This window comes from Rhineura floridana, chromosome 18, assembly GCF_030035675.1.
Source record: "Rhineura floridana isolate rRhiFlo1 chromosome 18, rRhiFlo1.hap2, whole genome shotgun sequence".
NCBI classification, from domain to species: Eukaryota; Metazoa; Chordata; class Lepidosauria; order Squamata; family Rhineuridae; genus Rhineura; species Rhineura floridana.
Genome location: NC_084497.1, coordinates 16838082 through 16861357, shown reverse-complemented (window position 1 = coordinate 16861357; position 23276 = coordinate 16838082). Strand labels below are relative to the sequence as shown.

Below are 23276 nucleotides of genomic sequence, written 5' to 3'. Positions count from 1 at the left end.
CAAAATTGGTACATAAAAATCCGAACCATGATAGCAAACAAGTGAGTTAATGGAAAATTTTGTATCAAATGTGAAGTGGGTGGAATTTTAGCACATCCCTCTCTCTCTCTCTCTCTCTCACTCACTCACTCACTCACTCTTCTGCCCTATATGCACACACACGCCCCTCCATACACACAGCCCCCAGACACAGAAACGTCCCCCTATTCACACACTCTTGTGTCCTTGCTTAACGCACACGTTTCCCAAACCACACGCACATGTCCCCTTGTACACACATACACATTACACACATGCGACCCCCCTGGCATATACTGACATAAACTTTCCCCGGTCTCCACACATCCACGCCTTGCTATTCCACAGATACGCATCCCTCCATCAACACACCTCCCTGTCTGTACTCACACACACTCACCATACACCAACCTAATGCATTCCCGTCGTTTGGACGGGCCCTAAGCGTGTCTCACTCTCTACCCTTACAAAGAGCAGCAGCAGCAGGACTCTTTCTTTATATTCCTACGTCTACCCCAGAGACATGGTCTGAGATACAGTTGCCTGACCAGAGCAGAACACAAACATTATTTATTGAATTTATATCCCACTGTTTCTCCTGAATTTGATTAAGGAACAGAGCATCCTGCACAAGCGGTCATTCTGTTCAGGGTTCTTATAGCTCTAGTTTCAGCTTCCTGGCCTGACTAACTTAACAATTGCTACCCTACCTCTTCTTTAATATTGCCCTTATCTCATTTCCCCCTCAATCTCTGCCCTCAAGCCCAGCGCCCCACTCTATTTTTCATTTTCCAACTGTCTATCTGTCACTCTGGATGGGGGAGAAATTCAATTCAGTTCGCATTTAAGCCAAACCTATCAAATCTACACTTTGTGAAAGAACATGAGAACCGAACTGTAGCCATCCTTTGAAATTTCCATATATCCAGATTTTATAATGCAGGGCTTATTCACGTGGGAGAATTACTTTGTACTAAAGATGCTGTTTTTACCTCTGTTTTCTACTTGCACCGTCCACAGTAAAGGCTCAATGCCAGCTGCAAACACAGTGTGTTCTATTCACAGATCAATCATGCAGTTTCCTAATGACCATGCCCTCTAATTTAACATTTCCATTCCCTCTGATTACTTAGCATGCTTTGCTTCTTCTACCAGTAAGTTTCATTTAAAAAAACCCCAAAGGTGCGATTATTTGTATTTTCACTGTACAATATAGCTGAAATACAAATCTTTGTTTGAGCAGTGTTATTCCTTTGTGCATTAGTTGGGGGAAAAGAAAAATAAGGCACTGTTTGCAGCAAGATAAAAAAGGCCAGCAGAATGGGGAGAGGAGCTTGGAATTTTTCAGCCTACAGGAAATAAAATGACCAAAGGGAGGAGGAGGAAGTGGGTATGGAGAGGGGAACGATTGACACACGCACCTAAAAGCATTGGAGCAAAGCATCTGCAAGCACTAGAGATACAGGATGAAGACAGTTTTTCCTTCCTTTTTCGTATTATCAGAGGATTGGGTTAGTACGGATTTACTGGGGGGAACTGCATGATAGTTTCTGTTTGCCAGTAACATCATGTGAACCATGCAAATTAAGGGAGATGTGAGTAGCACCAAACAAACATTAAACCATCATGTAGAGGAGCCCACAGTTCTCCAAGCAACCAATGTTTTTAAAAATGCATATATTAGGGGAAAGTGTGCATAAAAATGAGCATGTTGGTGAAATAACATACAAAAATGCTTTATAGTAGACGAAATTGCTTGCAAAAATGTGTACATTAGTGAGAACTGCATACAAAAATGTGTTTATTAGGAGAAATTTGCACTAAAATGCTGTGGAATATGCATGAGGATTTTTTTTAAAATTTGCAAATTGCTCCATTTCTGTGGAGAATTTAAGAATGGAAAAATGAGAAACAGAGAACCAAAACTGACATCTTTCCATTCCTACCTGTCACTTGCTCTCACTTTGCCCTTCCTTTCAATTCTCTTTCCCTCCTGCCATTCTTCTGTTGGCTCTTCTGTCACAAGAATGCAGGATCAAAGAGCAATCTGTCTTAGACACAAAAGTAACAGCTTGCATACAGGTTAAAAATGCCTGCTTGAGGTCGCTCATATTGAAGCCGCCTAGCCCCAGCCCTGTTTTATATCTGAAATCAAACCTGAAATCATCATCACTCCATAGGACAGGAAAACTTGTTCCCATCATGGGCTGAGCAATTGCTCTTCTTTGTCTCAGAGGAGCTTGGTAGGATATACTACCTGATATGACCCTAGAAGAACAAGGACAAGCCTGAATAATCCTGGTTCCATATGGATACGCCTTGCAATATGAGTTGCTGTATGAGATTTATTTTGAGAATCTTTTGTAAGCCTCATTGAGAGCCTTTTGGGGCTGGAAAGCAGGATATCAATATTCTAAATGAGAAAAAAATCAAATTGAGTTCAATTACATCAGAACAGAATGGATCTTCATAGTAAATGTATAATTTTACTATGAAGATCCATTTAGTTCTACTGTAATTGAACTCAGTTTGATTTTTTTCTTCTTATTTAGAATATTAGTAATTTGAGAGAAGAGATGCACGCCCAAACGTTTTGCACTGGGATTTTGCGCAACCCTTGAGGGGCTAAATATCTACTAACTGACTTTCAGGAAGAGTTTGAAAACATTTATGTTTACCTAGGCCAGGAGTCACCAACCTGTCATCCGCAGGCGCCATGGCAACCATGAAGGCCTTCAGTGGTGCACCTGACAGGTATCCCAGAATCTGAGCTTTAATTTTTTTAAAAAAGAGTAAGTCTCTAGCTCTCCTAAAAGGAAAGTTATGGAGCAAAATATGCAGGTATCCTGCTAAGTGATTTCTGTGAAATGAGCCAGCCTATCTGCTCCCGCCTGTCAATGTTATTATCCAACGAGTGAAATCAGAGCTGTCATGGATAAGTGAGTTGTTTGAACACCAGTCAATAGGAATTCCTGGTTTCCCCTACACTTCAGTGCACTTTTCCTGCTTATGCCATGTTTTCTAGTCCGTGCAATCTCTGTAGTTTGCCTTTCATTTTTCCCTAGCAACCAGGATGCATCTTTCCTGTGCTGGGTTCACCTGAAATCAGATAGCGCCTAGAAGTTATTTTCTGCAAATACTACTACACAGTAAGTGTGGTTGAATGTTAAAGAATCCCCCTCCCTCCAAAAGGCGTATTAAAACTTTGCAAAGAGGCTTAGGCATGTGTCCTGCTTTGCAGAAACTAAAGACTATTAAGAATTTACTGTATAGTTAACTTACAGTACAATGGTATCCATGTCCACTCAGAAGTAAGTCTCTGTGTGGGGCTTACTTCCAGGTAACTAGGTTCAGGATGGCAGCCTAGGCTTTGGTTTAGGGTTGGCTTTGGGGGGAAACAGGGTTCTTGTGTCTTTAACAGCTGTATGGCAGGCAGGAATTCAACAGGTCAAGCCTTTTCTAGTATGGAAATGCAGTTATGGGAAAAGCTTCACCAATACTCCTAATTTTATTTTTTGCCATACCCTCTATAGCAGCCATTCTGTGTTATGCCATGTGCCCCATGGCAGCCGTTTTGTGACTGGTGCCCCCAACACTCTCTCAAAATTTGAAATGTGCCCTCTGGTCCTAAAAGATTGCCAACCTCTGACCCAAGCATTTGAAAGACACTGCTTCTGGAACTGTATATTTGAGATCACTGCTTGAGATAATGGGCCTTTTTTTACTATGTTTGGAATGTTTTTTTTTTTTTAATTTCTTTGATTGCCACCCTGGGCTTCTATGGGAGGAAGAGCAGAATATAATTAAGATAATCATTTTATCTGCTTTCTGTGGAATTCTTTTGAATATTTGAATTTCTATTCTAGCTGCTTCAGTTAGGTATCCTGGGTGTTTCCTTGATGGGAAAACCAAGGTTTAAAAACTCATTTTTAACAAATAAATAATATTGATATACAAAACTATGAATAAGTACAGTAACAGTTTATTGCTTTCACACACACACACACACACTTCCAGTCATGGATGTCCTTGGATTTAGTGATTAGGGTGGTGAGAAACCAAGATGTCAATTCATCAGTTTGGCCAGTCACTACTTAAGATGTACCTTGGCGGGGGGGGGGGCAAGGAAGGGAAGTGTCCCTTCAACATTAAGTTCAAAATCGAACTTCGAAATGCTTTGAAATTCAGAGATTTCAAAAATTCCAAAAAAGAAATTTTGCATGCGTGCAAAAAAATTGCATTTCTGCTTTAGAATGATTTTCAGCCTCCTTCCCCACTGGAGATCTCCAAAATCACTCCTTTCCTTAAAGGCTGTCTCTGGTTGGTGTGCATCACAGTTTGCCTTACAGTATGACTTTTGCCATGTGAACATTTAGGGGTGGCTTCTTTGCACAAGACAGCAGGATAACGGTGAAATTTCTTGCTGTACGTTTTGGCTTCCTTTCTGAAGCACACTGCGGCCCGCCGATCACATTCACATGCCAATGTGGAACAGGCTGAATTGTTCCTGTACTCTGTGGAGACAAAAGGGGTGAGAAGACTTCAAACTTACAGGACATAGTTTGCTTTTTATTAGAATCCCAAAATCCACCAACTGAAAATGGAAATGGACTGCCTTTAAGTCGATCCCAACTTATGGCAACCCTATGAATAGGGTTTTCATGGTAAGCGGTTTCAGAGGAGCTTTACTATTGCCTTCCTCTGAGGCTGAGAGGCAGTGACTGGCCCAAGGTCACCCAGGGAGCCTCAGGGCTGGGTGGAGATTTGAACCCTGGTCACCCAGGTCATAGCCCAACACTCTAACCACTATGCCACACTGGCTCGAAGCCCAGTGCAAAAAATACACACTTACAATTAAAGAATTATGAGTCTATGAATCCCCAGAATTCCCTGTCCTTTCAAAACATTTTTCAATTTTACATTACTTACTGGTAGGAATGAGTCAATCTGTCCATTTCGTTTTCTGCCAGACTCTCATTTTTTCCAGTCTTAAATTCACTTCTCCACATTTCCACATGGGTTTGTGAATTCCTTTTTTAAAAAGTCCTCATGAAAATATACAGATTTTTATAAGCAGTTTCCCTTCACATATATAATGTATTTTGTATGTCATTGGCACTAACAATGACACATTTTTGTATGTTAATTTCACTAATGTATGTATGCAGACCTTCCCCTGTGTACAATGTTTTGTACACATTGGTTAGACATCTGCATCACAACATTCAGAGAAGTGTGAATCTCAAAGGATGGCTATGTTTCAGATCACATCGTGTTTCAGAAAATGTGAATTAGGTATCTTTGCCTTTAAATGCAAACTGAATTGAATTTCTGCCTCATCCTTTTCTCCTGACAGGCAGCAAAGCACCCACCCACCATTTAATTTGCCAAAAGGCACCTATACATAAATTAGCACACCATAGAATGGCAGAGTTGGAAGGGGCCTAAAATGCCATCAAGTCCTACTCCCTGCTCAAGGCAGGAATCCAAGTTAAAGCTTACCTAACGGGTGCCTGTCCAGCTGCCTCTTGAATGCCTCCAGTGTTGGACAGCGCACCACCTCCGAGGTCATGGGTTCCATTGTCATACCTCTCTAACAGTTGGGAAGTTTTCCTGATGTTCAGTCGAAATCTGGCTTCCTCCCACAACCAGGACACAAACTGAAACACAGCTTTCCTTCGTAATTTGCACTTCTCTGAATTTTGCAATATAACATACGTATTAGTGAAAAGCGCATGAAATCTGTGCATATTACTGGAAATAACGCAGCAAAAAATGGATTCTTTTATGGGAAAATTGGTTCCAAAAATACATAGAGGAGGAGAAATGCATGTGTAAATGTGTACAAATACATACGTAAATTGTATACACATTTTCTGTTCTAGTTACTGTAATTTGTTTTAACTGATTTTAATACGGAATGTTAAATTGTTGTAATCTGTCCTGGAACCTGCTAGTGAAGAGCAGGTAATAAAGAAAATTATTATTATTATTATTGTTGTTGTTGTTGTTGTTGTTATTATTAACCAAAAAAGGAAGGAAATGTAGCACCCAAAAATTAGAAGACATAAGAGAACACCAATTTTCATATAACTTGCATATGCCAATTTATAAAGGAGCAAATTTAGAAATTATTACTACAATTTAAATAGAAATACAACACACTGAGGAACAAGGCCAGGTGAGCTGCATGTCCACTCAGTCTGTTGTCCATGTGCTAACTGTGCGTGGGCACCTTCAAGCCCACCCCCAGCTCTCCCTTCTCTGTCTCCAGGGCCTGATGAATTCATCCCAGAGTATTGAAGGAACTTGCGGATGTACTCTCGGAACCTCTTGCCATCATCTTTGAGAAATCCTGGAGAACGGGACAGGTGCCGGAGGATTGGAGACGGGCAAACATCGTCCCGCTCTTTAAAAAGGGTAAAAAAGAAGATCCGGGGAATTACAGGCCGGTCAGTCTGACTTCAATACCGGGAAAGATATTAGAATGGATAATCAAAGAGTCCACTGGCAACTATCTAGATGACAATGCTGTGATTAGAAGGAGCAAGCATGGGTTTGTCAAGAAAAAATCCTGTCAAACTAATCTCATCTCTTTTTTTGATCGGATTACTAGCTTAGTAGATGGTGGAAATGCTGTAGATGTCATCTATCTAGATTTCAGCAAAGCGTTTGACAAAGTCCCCCATGACCTTTTGATTAGCAAACTGGTCAAATGCGGACTACATGGAAATACTGTCAGGTGGATTCACAACTGGTTGGAAAACCGTACTCTAAGAGTGGTCGTCGGTGGCTCTGCTTCGGACTGGAAGGAGGTTTCGAGTGGAGTGCCACAGGGTTCTGTCCTGGGGCCGATACTCTTCAACATTTTTATCAATGACTTAGATGATGGGGTGGAGGGAAGCCTTATGAAGTTTGCGGATGACACAAAACTGGGAGGGATAGCTAACACAATGGAAGACAGGAATAAAATCCAAAGGGACCTAGATAGACTAGAAAATTGGGCTGAAATTAATAAAACGAAATTCAGTAAAGACAAATGCAAGATTCTGCATTTAGGCCACAAAAACAAAATACACGGGTACAGGATGGGAAATACTCGGCTTAGCAGTAGTGCGTGTGAGAAGGACCTTGGAATTGTAGTGGATCGCAAGTTAAACATGACCCAGCAGTGTGATGCTGCGGCAAAAAAGGCAAATGCGGTTTTGGGCTGCATAAACAGAGCTATAGTTTCCAGGTCGAGGGAAGTAATAGTCCCACTATATTCTGCATTGGTCAGGCCTCATCTGGAATACTGTGTTCAGTTCTGGGCGCCTCATTTTAAGAAAGATATAGACAAGTTGGAGCGAGTTCAGAAGAGGGCGACGAGGATGATAGCCGGTATGGAGAACAAGCCTTATGAGGAAAGGTTGAAGGAACTTGGCATGTTCAGTCTGGTGAAGAGAAGGCTGAGGGGTGACATGATTGCACTCTTTAAGTACCTGAAGGGCTGTCACATCGAGGAGGGTACAGATTTGTTCTCTGCTGACCCAGAGGGTAGGACTAGGTCTAATGGTTTTAAGTTGCAGGAGCGTAGATTCAGATTGGACATTAGAAGGAACTTCTTGACAGTAAGGGCGGTTCGGCAATGGAACCGACTGCCTAGGGAGGTGGTGGGATCCCCTTCGCTGGATGTCTTCAAGCAGAGGCTGGACAGCTATCTGCGGGAGATGCTCTAGCTGTGGATTTCCTGCTGTGAGCAGGGGGTTGGACTCGATGGCCTACAAGGCCCCTTCCAACTCTATGATTCTATGATTCTTGCTAATTTTGAGCCCTTGGGAGTAGTCGCCTCCCCTGCTGAAAAAGGAGGCTATTCCACAGAATTCTGCACATTGTGGAGTGCAGCTATTGCCTCTGTGCCTTACTAAATGCCACATTCACCTCCTAAATCTGAAGTAAAGCTGTGTGAAAATGGCCTTTTGACATTTTCCTTCCTGTTTGGTGGGCAGAGAAATGAGGGGGAGGGACATCTCCCCAAATTTCTTAGAGGAGGTGTTTGCCTTTCCACTGGCAGGAGCGTATTTTCTTCCTTTTCTCTTTCTGTTCATCCCCCATCCTCCCTTTTTGCTTTTCCTGCTGCTGCTTTTGCAAACTGTGTTTTGCAGCCCTGGACCTGGTATTATTGTAGGGCAAAGGTGGGGAAACGTTTTTGAGCCCAAGGGCCGTATTCCCTTGTGGCCAACCTTCCAAGAGCCACGTGACAGTGGAGGGCAGGGCCAGAGGCAAAAGTGGGGAGAGCAAGAAGTGTGAATTTTACTTTTGGTACAGTAGGCCAGTTTCTACACCTCTCTCTATCCTCCAACCAGGCAAGCAAGACTTCAAGGGCCCATTCCAGTCAGGCAAAACCACTCAAGGAGAGAGCAAAGTCAGGCGTGTGACTAAGAAGGGGGTGTGGTCATGGAATCATAGAGTTGGGGCTTATAAGGCCATGGAGTCCTACTCCCTGTTCAATGCAGGAATCCAAGTTGAAGCATACCTGACAGGTGACTGTCCAGCTGCCGCTTGAACTCCTCCAGTGTTGGAGAGCCCACCACCTCCCCAGGTCATTGGTTCCATTGTCGTACTGCTCTAACAGTTAGGAAGTTTTTCCTGATGTTCAGCCGAAATCTGGCTTCCTGCTATTTGAGCCCATTATTCCATGTCCTGCACTCTGGGACAATCGAGAAGAGATCCCGGCCCTCCTCTATGTGACAACCTTTCATGTACTTGAAGAGTGTTATCATATCTCCCCTCAGTCTTCTCTTCTCAAGGCTAAACATGCCCATTTCTTTCAGTCTCTCCTCACAGGGCTTTGTTTCCAGTCCCCTGATCATCATTGTTGCACTCCTGTGAACCAGTTTGTCTGCATCCTTCTTAAAGTGTGATGTCCAAAGCTGGACACAATACTTGAGATGAGGCCTAAGCAGTGCTGCAAAGAGGGGAACCAATACTTCACGCGATTTGGAAACTACACTTCTGTTAATGCAGCCTAAATTTTTACAGCCACATTGCACTGTTGGCTCATACTCAGCTTGTGATCAACAACAGTCCCAAGATCCTTCTCGCATGTAGTATTGCTGAGCCAAGTACCCTCCATCTTATAACTGTGCATTTGGCTTTTTTCCCCTAGGTGTAGAATTCTGTTGTTTTCAGCCCAATGCTCCAGCCTATCAAGATCCCTTTGAATTTTGTTTCTGCCATCCAGGGTATTAGCTATCCCTCCCAATTTTGTATCGTCTGCAAATTTGATAAGCATTCCCTGCCTCTCCTCATCCAAGTCATTAATAAAAAGAAAGGACCGAGCCCTGCGGCACCCCACACATTACCTCCCCCCAGTTTGAGAAGGAACCGTTGATGTGCTATCTGAGTATGATTCTGTCTGGGGAAAGTCCTGTGGGCCAGACAGACGAGCTTACGAGGGCTACAATTTGCCCCCACACCTGAGGTTCCATTGCAAGATGGGTGGCCTCCAGAAATAACTGGGGGAGAAAATCTGGAGAAAATTCTGCAAAATAGCCCTCTTTTGCAGTGGGGGAGGTGGGTGAGAAAAAGAAAAATGTCAGAACTTTCTGACTGCTACTCACTGCAGAGAACGTCATCGCTGATGATCAGGTATCTATAGTGATCAATGTATGGGTGACAATTCTGGCTGTGTAAGCCCTCATAGCAGCAGTCATGGGTGTAGCAGCACCTTGAAGGAGAGATAAGCAAGAGAGGAAAAGGAGTATAGAAGGACGTGCTGCTGATAGGAAGCCCCTCTCCATGTTTTCAGTGTTCCTGTGTTACTTTGCCCCCGTCCCAGGCTACATTGTTATGAGGTCCTGCCCACACAGGTATTCAATGGTGTGTTTCTTATCTCAAGTTTACCTTGTCTCATTTTGTTCTTTGTTTATTTCACAGCACTGCATGCCATTTTAACGTGTAAGCAAAAAAACAAATGAACAAATGGAAACACTTAGGCCTCTGCCGCAAGGTGCTTACAATCTCAACGCTGACGGTGGGGAGAGAAGGAGCAGAAGTAAACTGACACACACATTCACTGTAGTGCTTAGTTAAACTCACTTAGTGGTCGGGATGGATGAGAAATTTGATTTAAATTTAAAACTATCAAATTTACACTTTCCAAAACAATATGAGAACTGAAAACAGCCACCCTTCAAAATTCACTTATTCAGATTTTGCAATGGAATTCTCCAACCAATGTTTACAAAAATGCATATAGTAGAGGAAAATGTGCATAAAAATGAATATAGATAAAATAACATAGACAATGCACTATTTTAGGATAAATTACTTGCAAAAATGTGTGTGTGTTATGTGCCTTCAAGTCTGTTACAACTTCTGGCGGCCCTCTGAGTCGGCAACCTCCAATAGCATCTGTTATAAACCACTCTGTTCAGATCTTGTAAGTTCAGCCCTGTGGCTTCCTTTATGGAATCAATCCATCTCTTCTTTGGCTTTCCTCTTTTTCTACTCCCTCCTGTTTTCCCCAGCATTATTGTCTTTTCTAATGAATCATGTCTTCTCATTATGTGTCCAAAGTATGATAACCTCAGTTTCATAATTTAAGCTTCTAATGATAGTTCTGCTTTAATTTGTTCTGATATATGATATGGACTGCCCAAGTCGATTCTGATTTATGTCTACCCTATGAATAGGGTTTTCATGGTAAGCAGTATTCAGCGGTCGTTTCCTCTGAGGCTGGGAGGCAGCCCAAGGTCACCCAGTGAGCTTCATGGCTAACTGGGGATTCGAACCCTGGTCTCCTAGGCCGTAATCCAACACTCTAACCACTACGTCACACTGGCTCACTAATTTGTTCTGACACCCAATTATTTGTCTTTTTCGCGGTTCATGGTATCTGCAAACTCTCCTCCAACACATCTCAAATGAGTTGATTTTTCTCTTATCCGCTTTTTTCACTGTCCAGCTTTCACATCTACATACAAATTGGGAATACCATAGTCTGAATGATCCCGACTTCTTTGCATTTGACAGTTGTGCAAAATGCTGGTATATTGGCTGAAAAAGCTACTGTTCCTTAACGCAACAGGTACTGCAGTGTGAAAGGAATTTTAGAAATTGGGACAGAAGTGCTATCTTTTAAATCAGTTAAACTAATGCAATCAGCTCTATGTGTGAAAGCAGCCTAATTTCTTTTTCTTGTAAACTGTCTTAATAAATTAGCTTTATTATTCTAGCACAAGGGTGGGGAACCCTTTTCAGCCCAGGGACCACATTTCCTCATGGGGAACCTCCTAAGGGTTGCATGCCAGCGATGGGAGGAGCCAAAGGCAAATGGGGCAATGTGAGAGAACTAGGAAAGGTCCTCAAATGCAAAGATGTATCCCTGAACACCAAAGTCAGGATCATTCAGACCGTGGTATTCCCGATTTCTATGTATGGATGTGAAAGTTGGACAGTGAAAAAAGCAGATGAGAGAAAACTCAACTCATTTGAAATGTGGTGTTGGAGGAGAGCTTTGCGCATACCATGGACTGCAAAAAAGACCAATAATTGGGTGTTAGAACAAATTAAACCAGAACTCTCACTAGAAGCTAAAATGATGAAACTGAGGTTATCATACTTTGGACTCATCATGAGAAGACATGATTCACTAGAAAAGACAATAATGCTGGGGAAAACAGCAAGGAGTAGAAAAAGAGGAAGGCCAAACAAGAGATGGATTGATTCCATAAAGGAAGCCACAGACCTGAACGTACAAGATCTGAACAGGGTGGTTCGTGACAGATGCTCTTGGAGGTCTCTGATTCATAGGGTCGCCATAAGTTCAAATCGACTTGAAGTCACATAATAACAACAGTAGGCTACATTCTGACCACACCAAGGTCTATATATACACACACACACCCCTCTACACCTCCATCAGGCAAGCAAGAGAGGCATAATCACAGTTCCAGGACACATTTCAGTCAGGCAAAAGCATTCAAGGAGGGCACAGAGCAGGGCCAGTGAGGGGTGTGGCTTAGGGAGAGTTTTGAAAGCTAAGCAGAGAGCCCACTCAGGCCTGAGGTTTCCTCAGCCCTATTTTAACAGAAAGAACTGTTTTGGGGGGATTAATTACCACTTTCCTTCTCACATACACACATAGGGCTCATTCACATGGGAGCTGAACTTCACAGTAAAGACGCAGCTTTTGCCATCACGATAGATTTGCAAGGTTCACACTTCCTACCTTCAAATCTGCTGTTTTCCATTCACACAAGTAGGTGTTCCTCTAGAAAGGTTTAGTATCACGGTTTCCTTGTGGCCCTGCCCCTAATTTTACATGCTTACTCCCTCTGGAGTATCCATATTGCTAATGGAGAATGGAATGGTATTTTTGGTCAGTTTCATTGTTTCTTGTCAATTGCACACCTCTTCCAACTGAAGCCAGAGAGCATGGGGGTGCAACTGACACGAAACGAAACTGATATGAGAGAGAGTGAAAAGCAAAGTAGACAGCCAGCTGCACAGCAAAGGGAGGGAGCAGGCATAACAGAGCCTGCCCACTAAAAAAACATTGAGGCAAAATGCCTACACAGAGGAGTCCAGTGGTGCTGAAACAGTTTTTCCTTTCCTTTTCGCATTAGAATTGATACAGGAAAACTGTGTGATAGCTGCTGATTGCTTGCAACATCATGTCAACCATGCAAATTAAATGGGGATGCAAGTAGCACCAATCTCACAGTAAGTCACCGTGTGAATGAGCCCACAGTTACACTGACAACATTACACTGGTAAATGTGTTGTTGACACTCACTGGTTTTTGAAGCAGTGGCCCTGGAAAAGTTACTTTTTTGAACTACAACTCCCATCAGCCCCAGCCAGCATGGCCACTGGATTGGGCTGATGGGAGTTGTAGTTCAAAAAAGTAATTTTTCCAAGCTCTGCACCAGATTCAACCTACCAGGAACATCTCATATTGCCTCTTGTGAGCAATCCATTGCTGCTGAGCATATCCATAAGATAGCCTGTGGTGGTTTTTGAGGCACAGTGTTACTAAGGCAAACTCACATGTCTGTCTTGTCTCGTGGCTTCCCTTTTCCCCCCTTTCCACAGTAGCACCCATATCCATTGAAATGGATGAGGGCATTTTTGTGGGTAATCCTTTCGATCATCACCTTGAAATTGAGCAGGCTGCTGTCGGTGATAGATAAAGCTGGAAGGGGAAAAGTAGGAAGAGGAAAAGAGGGGGACCCCTCATCAGTGCACACGTTCCTAGCAAGAATTTGAAGAAGGAAAGAAAGTGTAAATCCCACATCTGTCAAGGTTTAGCTTAGGTTTAGCTTAGGGAGGAGGGAGAAATTCATTTCTGCATTTAAACCTACCTAATTTGCACTTTTCGAAACAATACGCAGACTAGGGATGGAAAGATCTGTCAATTTTAGTTCTCTCTCATTTTTCCAATCTTAAATTCAGTTCACATTTCTGCAGCAATCTGAGATTTTTTTTTAAGTCCTCATGAATATTCTGCAGCATTTTAATGTGAATTTCTCCTAATAAGCAATTTTTTTGCAGACAGATTTGACTGATCTACACATTTTTGCAAACAATTTCTCATCATATAATGCATTTTTGTATGTTGCTATCACTAATAAATTCATTTTTATGCACATATGCATTTTTGTAAACATTGGTTGGTTGGTGACAACTTTAATAAATGTGAAATTTGAACAATGGCTGTTTTCTGGTTCTCATTTTGTTATGGGAAGTGAAAATTTCATAGATTGAAATGTGAACTGAATCGAATTTCTCATCCATCCCTAATGTGAATTGAAACACAGCTATCCTCCAAAATGTGCACTTCTCCAGTTCTGGTCTCTGCACTTCAAGAAGGATGCAGACACTGGAACAGCTTCAGAGGAGGGCAATAAGGTTGATCAGGGGACTGGAAACAAAGCCCTTTGAAGAGAGACTGAAAGAACTGGGAATGTTTAGCCTGAAGAAGAGAAGACTGACGGGAGATATGATAGCGCTCCTCAAGTACATGAAAGGTTGTCACACAGAGGAGGGCCGGGATCTCTTCTTGATCATCCCAGAGTGCAGGACACGGAATAATGGGCTCAAGTTGCAGGAAGCCAGTTTTTGACTGGACATCAGGAAAAACCTCCTAACTGTTAGAGCCATACAACACTGGAACCAATGACCTAGAGAAATAGTGGGCTCTCCAACACTGGAGGCATTCAAGAGGCAGCTGTTGGGAATGCTTTGATTTGGATTCCTGCATTGGGCAGGGGGTTGGACTTGATGGCATTGTAGGCCCCTTCCAACTCTACTATTCTATGAAATTTTGCAATGCAGCTCTCCAGAGTCTGTTTCCTGACTCCTAACTGAGCAGAGCAGAGGAAGCTGTGTCAGCTGGTCCAGAAGATCTAGAAACAAGCCAGCACTCAGAGAGCAAGCAAACAGGGAGAACTAACAGGAGTTTGGTGGAGGAGTTTGGCAGGGGAGGTCCCTAACCATTTTTTCCCTTGCACGGCGCACCACATACCAGTGGGACTCTCCTATCTACCCTGAAGGAGGACAAGACAAAGCACAGGTCATTCCAATACAAGTAGAAAGAAAGAAAGAAAGAAAGAAAGAAAGAAAGAAAGAAAGAAAGAAAGAAAGAAAGAAAGAAAGAAAGAAAGAAAGAAAGAAAGAAAGAAAGAAAGAAAGAAAGAAAGAAAGAAAGAAAGAAAGAAAGAAAAGGCAGTAGGGACTATGGACGGGAAGGACACTCCAGGGTGGTGACCTGCAAGGTGTGTGCCATGTTTGTTTTCTTGCCTGAGAACAACGTGGCATACATGTCCAACAAGTGCAAGCTGGTTGGAAGAAAATTGGCACTGTTGGAAGAAAATGTGAGGGGCCTGGAACAGTGGGTGGCCGCTGTATGAGAGAAGAGAAAGAGCTCTTAGACAGAATGCTGGAACAACAGCAGCAAAGAGAAGTACAGGAGGTGGAAGAACAACAGCATGTTAGAGCAGAAGAGGAGACTGCTGTGGAGAGGTGGAGAAACTCCATGGAAAAGGGTGGCAGGAGTAGAAGAGCTCCTGGTGAAGCTATGGAGCCACTTCCAGGCACTTGAGGATAAGACTAGAAGATAGCATGCAGGGGAAGAATTACAGGAGACCCCACGCAACAGCGAGCGAGAGGCTGAAGCTCAGTCAAGCTGAGGCAATGAGACCATGCCCCACAACAAGAAAAGAGAAGAGTACTAGTAGTGGGAGCCTTCCTACTGTGTGGGATTGAAACCCAAGTATGCTGAGAAGATCCATGGACTTGCCAGATATGCTGTCTCCCTAGAGGATGCATGAGGGATATGAGTGATGGGAACCCTTCCGTCACAATAGTCCTTTGTTCTCATCCATGTGGGAACTAATGATACTGACAAGCGGATGTATGAAGAAATCACATCAAACTTTGAAGCTCTGGGAAGGAAACTCAAGGACTTTGGGGCCCAGATAGTTTTCTCACCCATCCTTCTGGTACTTAGAAGGGAAAGAAAAATGCCCTGGGTGAATGATTGTTGAGCCCCAGCTGTCTCATGAGGCCCAGGGAGGGGAAAGGCATGAGTTTCAGGTTCCCCAGCAGTTAGAAGGCACGGAGGACCCAGTAGTTGTTGAGTCTCCTCAAGACCTTGGGGAAGGGAGTGAGTTTGACTTTGTGCCAATTCCCATAGACGGCGCTGCCTCCAAAGAGGACAGCGCGCAGCCCCCAGACATGCCCAAAGAGCAGTTAGGCGATGTTTTGGAGCGTGCGTTGACTCCCCTTTTACCAAGCGGCTCTCGGGATGCTTCAAATGCGTCTCCACCCCCTGACCTCGAGCCTGTTGCTAAGGAGCCGGTTCTTTCGGATGAGCAGTTGGAAGCACGCCCCCCTTCACCTCGCTCTCGACGCCACAAGAAACGGACAGGGCAGAGGCAGGGCTTGCGAAGGAGTCAGAGATTACAATCCCAGACTATTCCTACTTAAGACTGCAGCTCTCAGGTTTGGGTGCTGAGTCAACTTACTCCATACGCTGCAGAGCATGCGTAGAGTTTAGTTAGGGAATTGTAGTGAGTTAGCATAGGAACTTCTGTGAAGCAAACTGCCTTTGATGTATCCGTTACTTTAATAAAACAAGAATTGCATTCACCTTCCTCTCCAACTCGTGGCTCTCGCCCTGAGCAGGACAATGATTGGCTTCGAAGGTGGTGCCAACGTGAGAGATTTGGATTCTGGCAGCATGGCTATTCCTGGAAAATGGACTGCTGGCAAGTAATGGGTTGCACCTCACAAGCACTGGGAAGAATGTGTTTGGCCATAGCATTGGAGAACTTCAGCAGGAGAGCTTTAAATTGAATCCCAAGGGGGAGAGAGACATAAATTTGGTGATAACAACTAACAAAGGCCTGTGCACAGTAAGAGGAATTGAGTGAATGGCTCTAATGGGGACCAGTAATAGCCTTCATAAAAATGTAAGAAGGCAGCCAGGCCTAAATCACATGGTCTTCGATGTATATATACTAATGCCCAGACTATGGGAAACAAACAGGACGAACCTGAACTCTTAATACAGGAGAGTAAATACATCTTGATAGGTATAACTGAAACTTGGTGGGATCTCCCATGACTGGAATACAGCAATTGATATAACTTGTTCAAAAAGAACAGAAGGAATAGAAAGGGAGGCGGAGTCGTGTTATATGTTAAAAATATATATCCCTGCATACAAATACAGGAGGATGAGCTTGGTAGCTCCACAAAGAGAATCTGAATTAAAATAATTGGTGCAAGGAATAAAAGGAACATGGCAGTTGGAGTCCATCCAAGAAGAACATGATGAAACTTTTGAAAAGCAAATTGCCAATGTTTTGAGGAGGCATGATATAGTAGTAATGGGGGATTTCAATGACCCCGATATCTGTTGGGAGACAAATCCTGCCAAATTTCCTCCAATAAATTCCTGACTTGTGTTGGAGATAACTTTCTCCTACAGAAGTGGAGGAAGCAACTAGAAGAACAGCTATCCTTGACTTGATTCTAACCAGTAGAGATGACTTGGTGAATGAGGGTGCAGTTCTGTGAACTCTGGGGGAAAGTGACCACATTATACAAGTTCTTGATTTTAAAGGAAGCAAAAGCTGAGAGTAAGCCCTAGCCAGTTTAGCCAACAGTCAAGGATTATGGGATCTGGAAGACCCACAGATTCCTCCCCTACCCACTGCTGCACAGCCTTTGAACCCCAGTGTGGGATCTCATGTGATGACAGGCAGCTTAATTTAAAATAAAAATGCAGCTGGCCTGGGAAGAGGGGGTGTGACCAAGATCCACATCTGAGTCATTTTGCATGGTCCCAAGCTCATTTTAAATATAGGGCTTTTTGCACTAATCTTTACCCAGAGTAGACCTATTAAAATTAATGGCCAGATTTTACCAAATTCTTCCAAGCTACACAGCAAGTGGATTGGACTGTGAAATACCAACCCAAATTGTGTTTGCATTTTGACAAATTTGAAGGGCAGTACAATATCTCAGAGAGGAGGTCAGGTCTCCTGCTCCCCTGGTGCATTCACTATAGTTGTGCAATTTTCCTGCTTTTTAAAGTTTGATAGAAATATCTGTGGGCTATAGGTACATTCTTAACCGGCAAGGTTTTTTGCCTATTAGTGAATAGTTCTCTTTGTCCCTATGTACTAGTCGCTGTATTATTACATTTAGGGTTCTATGTTTCTTTCTTCTTTTGCTTTTGCTTTCCTTCTCTCTTTAACCATTTTAAGAATTTCTTCACTTCTCTCTTTTTAACTAAAGGTATTGTCTTTTTCCATTCTTCCCTGATAATGTCTTTGACTTCACTCCTTAGTTCTTCTGGTTCTCTGTCAACTAAGTTTAAAACCTCAGATATGTTCCTTATGTGATCTTTATATTCTTCTGGAATGTTATTTAAATTGTATTTTGGCATTATGATTGTTCTTCCTTAGCTTTACTATGATTTTTGATATTACCAGTTCATGATCTGTACTGCAGTCTGCCCCTGGTCTTGTTTTCACAGAAAATATGGAACACCTCCATCTTCTGCTTCCAATTATATAATCAATTTGATTCCTATATTGAGCATTTGGTCATGTCCACATGTACAGTAGTCGTCTTTCCAGTTGCTCAAAAAATGTGTTTGCAAGAAACAAATTATTGGCTTCACAGAATTCAATAAGTCTTTCTCCTGCTTCATTTCTATCTCCTAAGCCCCATTTCCCCACAATTCCTTCTTCTCTGTTTCCTAGTTTTGCATTCCAGTCCCCCATGATGATTAGCACATCTTGTTTGGGTGTGTGAAAAATTTCTTCCTGTACTTCTGCGTAAAATCTTTTCAATTCCTCTTCTTCTGTGTTTGCCGTTGGAGCACAGATTTGGATGATGATTATGTTAATAGGTTTCCCGTTTAATCTCATTGATATAACTCACTCGGACCTTGCGTTATAGCTCCTAATTGCTTTTGCTACATCACTTCTCACTATTTTATTTATCTATTATTTGATTTATATCCTGCCCTTCCTCCCAGCAGGAGCCCAAGGTGGCAAACAAAAGTGCTAAAAACACATCAAACCATCTTAAAAACAGACCTTAAAATACTATTAAAGCAACTCCGTTTCTTCTTAATTTCTCATTTCCTGCATAAAATATTTTGTAGTTGCCTGATTGAGAATGTCCCATTCCCATCCATTTTAATTCAATCACGCCAAGCATTAATGTTGATACATTCCATTTCTTGCTTGACAATTTCTAACTTTCCCTGGTTCATGCTTCTCACATTCCATGTTCCTATTGTGTGTGTCAGAGAACTCCGGACTCTCCTTTCGCATCTGTGCGCATCAGCCTCTGGGCTTCCTTTTGGTTTTGACCCAGCTGCATAGTTAGTCACAGCGCTACTCGTACTTGTCCTTTGTTCTTCCCCAGTAGCTTGAGTGCCTTCTGACCTGGGGGTTTCATCTTTCAGCATTATCTCATGTTGCATTTTGGATACTCTGTTCATAGGGTTTTCATGGTAAAAAGCATTCAGAGGTGGTTTACCATTGCCTTCCTTGTGAGTCTGGATGCATCTTAGTCTGGTGTCTCAGCTTTGACAGTTCCGCCTTGGGTGCCCCTGCTAGGAGTCCAGCCTCTTGGTCTAGACTCCTGACGGCATTGCTCTCAGCTTCTTCGAAACTCTCAAACCCCCTCACCACGTTAAGGTGTGCATCCTAGAGAGGGAAGGAGAACTCATGTTGCAAAAATGTGTATATATATTTGGCCAGGGGGTCTTAAACGGTGGTATTAGGTAAAATTGAATACAATGCTGTGTATATTAGGAGAAATTTGCACTAAAATGCTTATGAATGTTCATGATGATTTTTAAAAATTCAATTTAAAATGTGGAAATGTGGAGAAATGAACTTAAGAGTGGAGAAAAAAGAGACACAGATTGTCAAATCCGTCTGTACCTAGTTCAAGAGTGGCATCCCATCCCAACGTGCAAATACATATTTCTTTTGTCCTGCTGTTGTTTCTGATTAAATCAGCAGGGCACATTTTAAATCACAAAATCCTTTCCATTGGAGGCACAAGTGGGATGAAGGAATGCAACAATAGCCGGTGACATCTTCTTTGCAACTGCCTTCAGCAATGTGTTTGTGTGGGAGGGATGATTGTGTCTCTGTAACTAAAATCATATTACTATGCTGTGATCACATTTGAGATATTTAATCCAGTTCTGGCTCCCCATCTGAAAAAAGGATATTGTAGAGTGCAATTGAAAACAGTGCAAAAAGGAGCCTTAGGGAAAAACCATAACAGAAGATAATAAAGGTTTAGAGGACCCTCACACACATCTGCCATTAGTCGAGGTCAGCCAATGAAATTGGAACAATAGCTATGGTGGCTATGTGGGTCTTCCAGCTTCCAGGCAGCATACCACTGATTACCAGCTGCTCTGAGAGAGAGCTATATTACCTTCATGTTTCCCCTAACTTAATTTGAGAGCGTACCCTTTGGATATACTGAGTTTTGTGTTTTTGTTGAAAGACTTCCATTTTTATGTGTGTGCTACTGTTGAACTATCAGCCACAATGGTTGTATAAACAGGGGTGTGGTCATCCAGGGTCATGGGAGGGCATTAGGCCCCTTGCTATTTTGGAAACAGGGTCCCAGCCAACCATCGTGAAAGGACAGCATGTTAGCCAGTGAGAAAGCATCCTTGTCCTTTCGTGCTGTTTGGAGCCAATCAGAGTGAAAGGAGGTGAATCAGCCACTGAGAAGACTCTTCTCAGTAACTAACACAGCTTCCCCTTTCATGCTGATTAGCTCCTAGGGATGTCTGTTGAAGTGGAGTGTAGACTTGGAGATGACATGGAGAGCGAGGGACATGAGGGCAAAGTGGGAAAGGGGGTGTGGCTGTGAGAGGACATGGTGTGACTATGATGAAGGGACCCTGCACCTCTGAATTTGCCAATGCACTATTGTGCATAAACCCTCAGCTTCAAGATTCAGAGGTGATATCCTAAAAATTATCAGGTGGAAAATACTAGATGGGACACAGTGGGAGAGGGCTATTGCCTTAATGTCCTTCTTGTGGATTTCCTGGAGACATCTGATTGGCTACTGTGAGAAACAGGTTGCTGGACCACTAGATGGCTCCTTCCTCTGACCTATTTGCATTCATAAGTAGCTGCTGGATTTCCTTGGCATTGGGATGGGGGAGTGGAACCCTAGTGACGTGTTCTGGTCCATTGCTGGAAGTGGCAGGGCAGTCTGGAGCCTGGGCTAGGTTCAAGCAGAGCTTGGAAAAGTTACTTTTTTGAACTACAACTCCCATCAGCCCAATCCAGTGGCCATGCTGGCTGGGGCTCATGGGAGTTGTAGTTCAAAAAAGTAACTTTTCCAAGCTCTGGGTTCAAGGCAAGGCTGCTAGACCATGGAGAACTCCAACTGAATAGCTTGCTCCAACAAGAGTCTGGAGCAGATGGAGGCCTTGTAGGCTTCTGTTTCTAGCCTACCTCCTCAAGGCTCCACCCTCTACAGAGAGCTTCAGAACTGCAAAGGGCCAACCCTCTCGCCTGAAGACAGGTACACCTCCTCTGTTCCATAGTCTCCCTCTTAGTGCACTCCCTGTGCCACAATACTGGTGATGTGCTGTGGGGGTCATCCAGGGTAAGATGATGGTGCCCATGAAGGTCCAGGCTCTAGACCTGTAGCCCCTGCTGGTCTGGGAGGTTCCTCTGGGGGTTCCTCTCCATCAGCCTCAGGTGCAATGGTCTTTCCTGTCTTCAGCAGTCAGCTCTGAGCTCTGACCTGGCTTCCTATTTGGTGCCCCTGCAACCTCAGACTCCATATCCAGATCACTGGATACAGAGGTCATACCTAGCTTTTTTGTGCTGTCAAGATAATACTGAAGGCATCTGAGTCGGAGAACACGTCATTGAAACAATCTCAGAAACTGTCAATGTATCACCTGATCTTTGACCAGGTTGTCATTACATTCCCATTCCCAGTAGCTCATGATAAAGCACATGGTTTTCATGCAAAAGGTCTCAGGTAGAAGAAGGGCTCGGAGAGAACCCTGCCTGAAATCCAGTCTGTGTTGACAATACTGAGCTGGAGGAACTAAGGGTCTGACTCAGGATAAGGTGGCAGAGAAAGTGGGGACTTTTTAGCACTTACCGCTTGTCCCCAGGATAATTGTCAAGAGAAGTTGCCTCATATCTGGGACAAAGAAGGAAGAGGAAGAGGAGGAAGAAGTAATTTCCCCATCAGTATGATGCACTGGGAAGCAAGCGGCTCATCAGTGTGCATAAAATTTACAGATTTCCCCACAATCAAAACTTTATTCAGTTAAATTTATATCCCCTCCCCCCTCCCAGAAGGAGCCCAGGGCAGCAAACAAAACACTAAAAACACTCTAAAACATCTTAAAAACAGACATTAAAATATATTAAAACAAAACATCTTTTAAAACTTTTTTAAAAAAAGCTTTAAAAACATCTTTAAAAGCAATTCCAACACAGACACAGACTAGGATAAGGTCTCAAAAGGCTTGTTGAAAAGGAAGGTCTTGAGTAGGCACTGAAAAGATAACACAAATGGTGCCTGTTTAATATTTAATTTGAGGGAATGCCAAAGTGTTGGTGCCACAACACTAAAGGTCCACTTCCTATGTTGTACAGCATGGACCTCCTGATAAGATGGAATCTGCAAGACGCCCTCACCTGCAGAGTGCAGTGACTGAGTAGGCTATAAGTGGTAAGACGATCTTTCAGGTACCCTGGTCCCAACAGAGTTTTGTATATCAAAACCATAACTTGGCCTGGTAGCGAATAGGCAGCCAGTGCAATTCTTTCAGCAGCAGGTAACATGGTGATGATACAGCAATGAGCTACTGCTGCATTTTGTACCAGCAGCAGCTTCCAGACCAACCTCAAGGGCAGCTCCACATAGAGTGGTTTACAGTAATCCAGCCTGGAGGTAAACAACGCATGGACAACAGTGATCAGGCTATCTCGGTATGAAAAAGGCTGCAACTCTCTTACCAGCCAAAGCTGGTAAAAGGCACTCCTAGCCACTGAGGTCACATCAGCCTCTAGCGACAAAGATGGATTCGGGAGTACCCCCAGACTATGAACCTGTTCTTTCAGAAGGAGTACAAACCCATCCAAAGCAGGCAACTGACCAATTATCTGAACTTGGGATCCAACTTGCTAGGATTCAGACTCAGTTGATTGGCCCTCATCCAGCCCACCACTGTGTCCAGGCACTGGTCCAGGGCTTGCACGGCCTCTCCTGTTTCAGATGTTACAGAGAAATAGAGCTGGGTATCATCAGGACACTGCTGACACTTCACCCCAAATCTCCTGATAACTGCTCCCAAGGTCTTCATATAGATGTTAAACAGCATTAGAAAATACCCTGCGGCACCCCACAGCACAGCTGCCAGGGGGCCGAAAGACAATCACCCAATGCTATTCTCTGTATACAACCCTGTAGATGGGATCAGAACCACTGTAAAACAGTGCTCTGATACCCATCTCACCAAGCCGGCCCAGAAGGATACCATGGTCAATGATCAGAAGGGATTTATTTTGCAGTTAAAATTGAAAAGAAGGTAAAATTGAAAAGAAGGTATTTATTTAAGGTATTGAGAATGACAACTAAGTAATTAAGGTGCAATTAAGAAGCTGTTGGTCAGTAATACTGTTGCTGGGCTGAACAATCATCTGCTCCCATCGGTGGTACATGCCCTGGTCTCC

The 23276-nt window shown here is 43.2% G+C and overlaps 1 protein-coding gene across 1 annotated transcript; it reads right to left on the bottom strand.

Annotated features, from left to right (window-relative positions):
* Positions 1–4278: 4278 nt before the first annotated feature.
* LOC133372820 (basic phospholipase A2-like) lies at positions 4279–21733 on the bottom strand. Its single transcript, XM_061601901.1, has 4 exons — positions 21694–21733; positions 13054–13198; positions 9621–9727; positions 4279–4532 (listed from the first exon to the last, which is right to left on the bottom strand). Exons 1-4 carry the CDS (start codon positions 21731–21733, stop codon positions 4279–4281), a joined length of 546 nt encoding a protein of 181 aa, XP_061457885.1.
* Positions 21734–23276: the final 1543 nt, after the last annotated feature.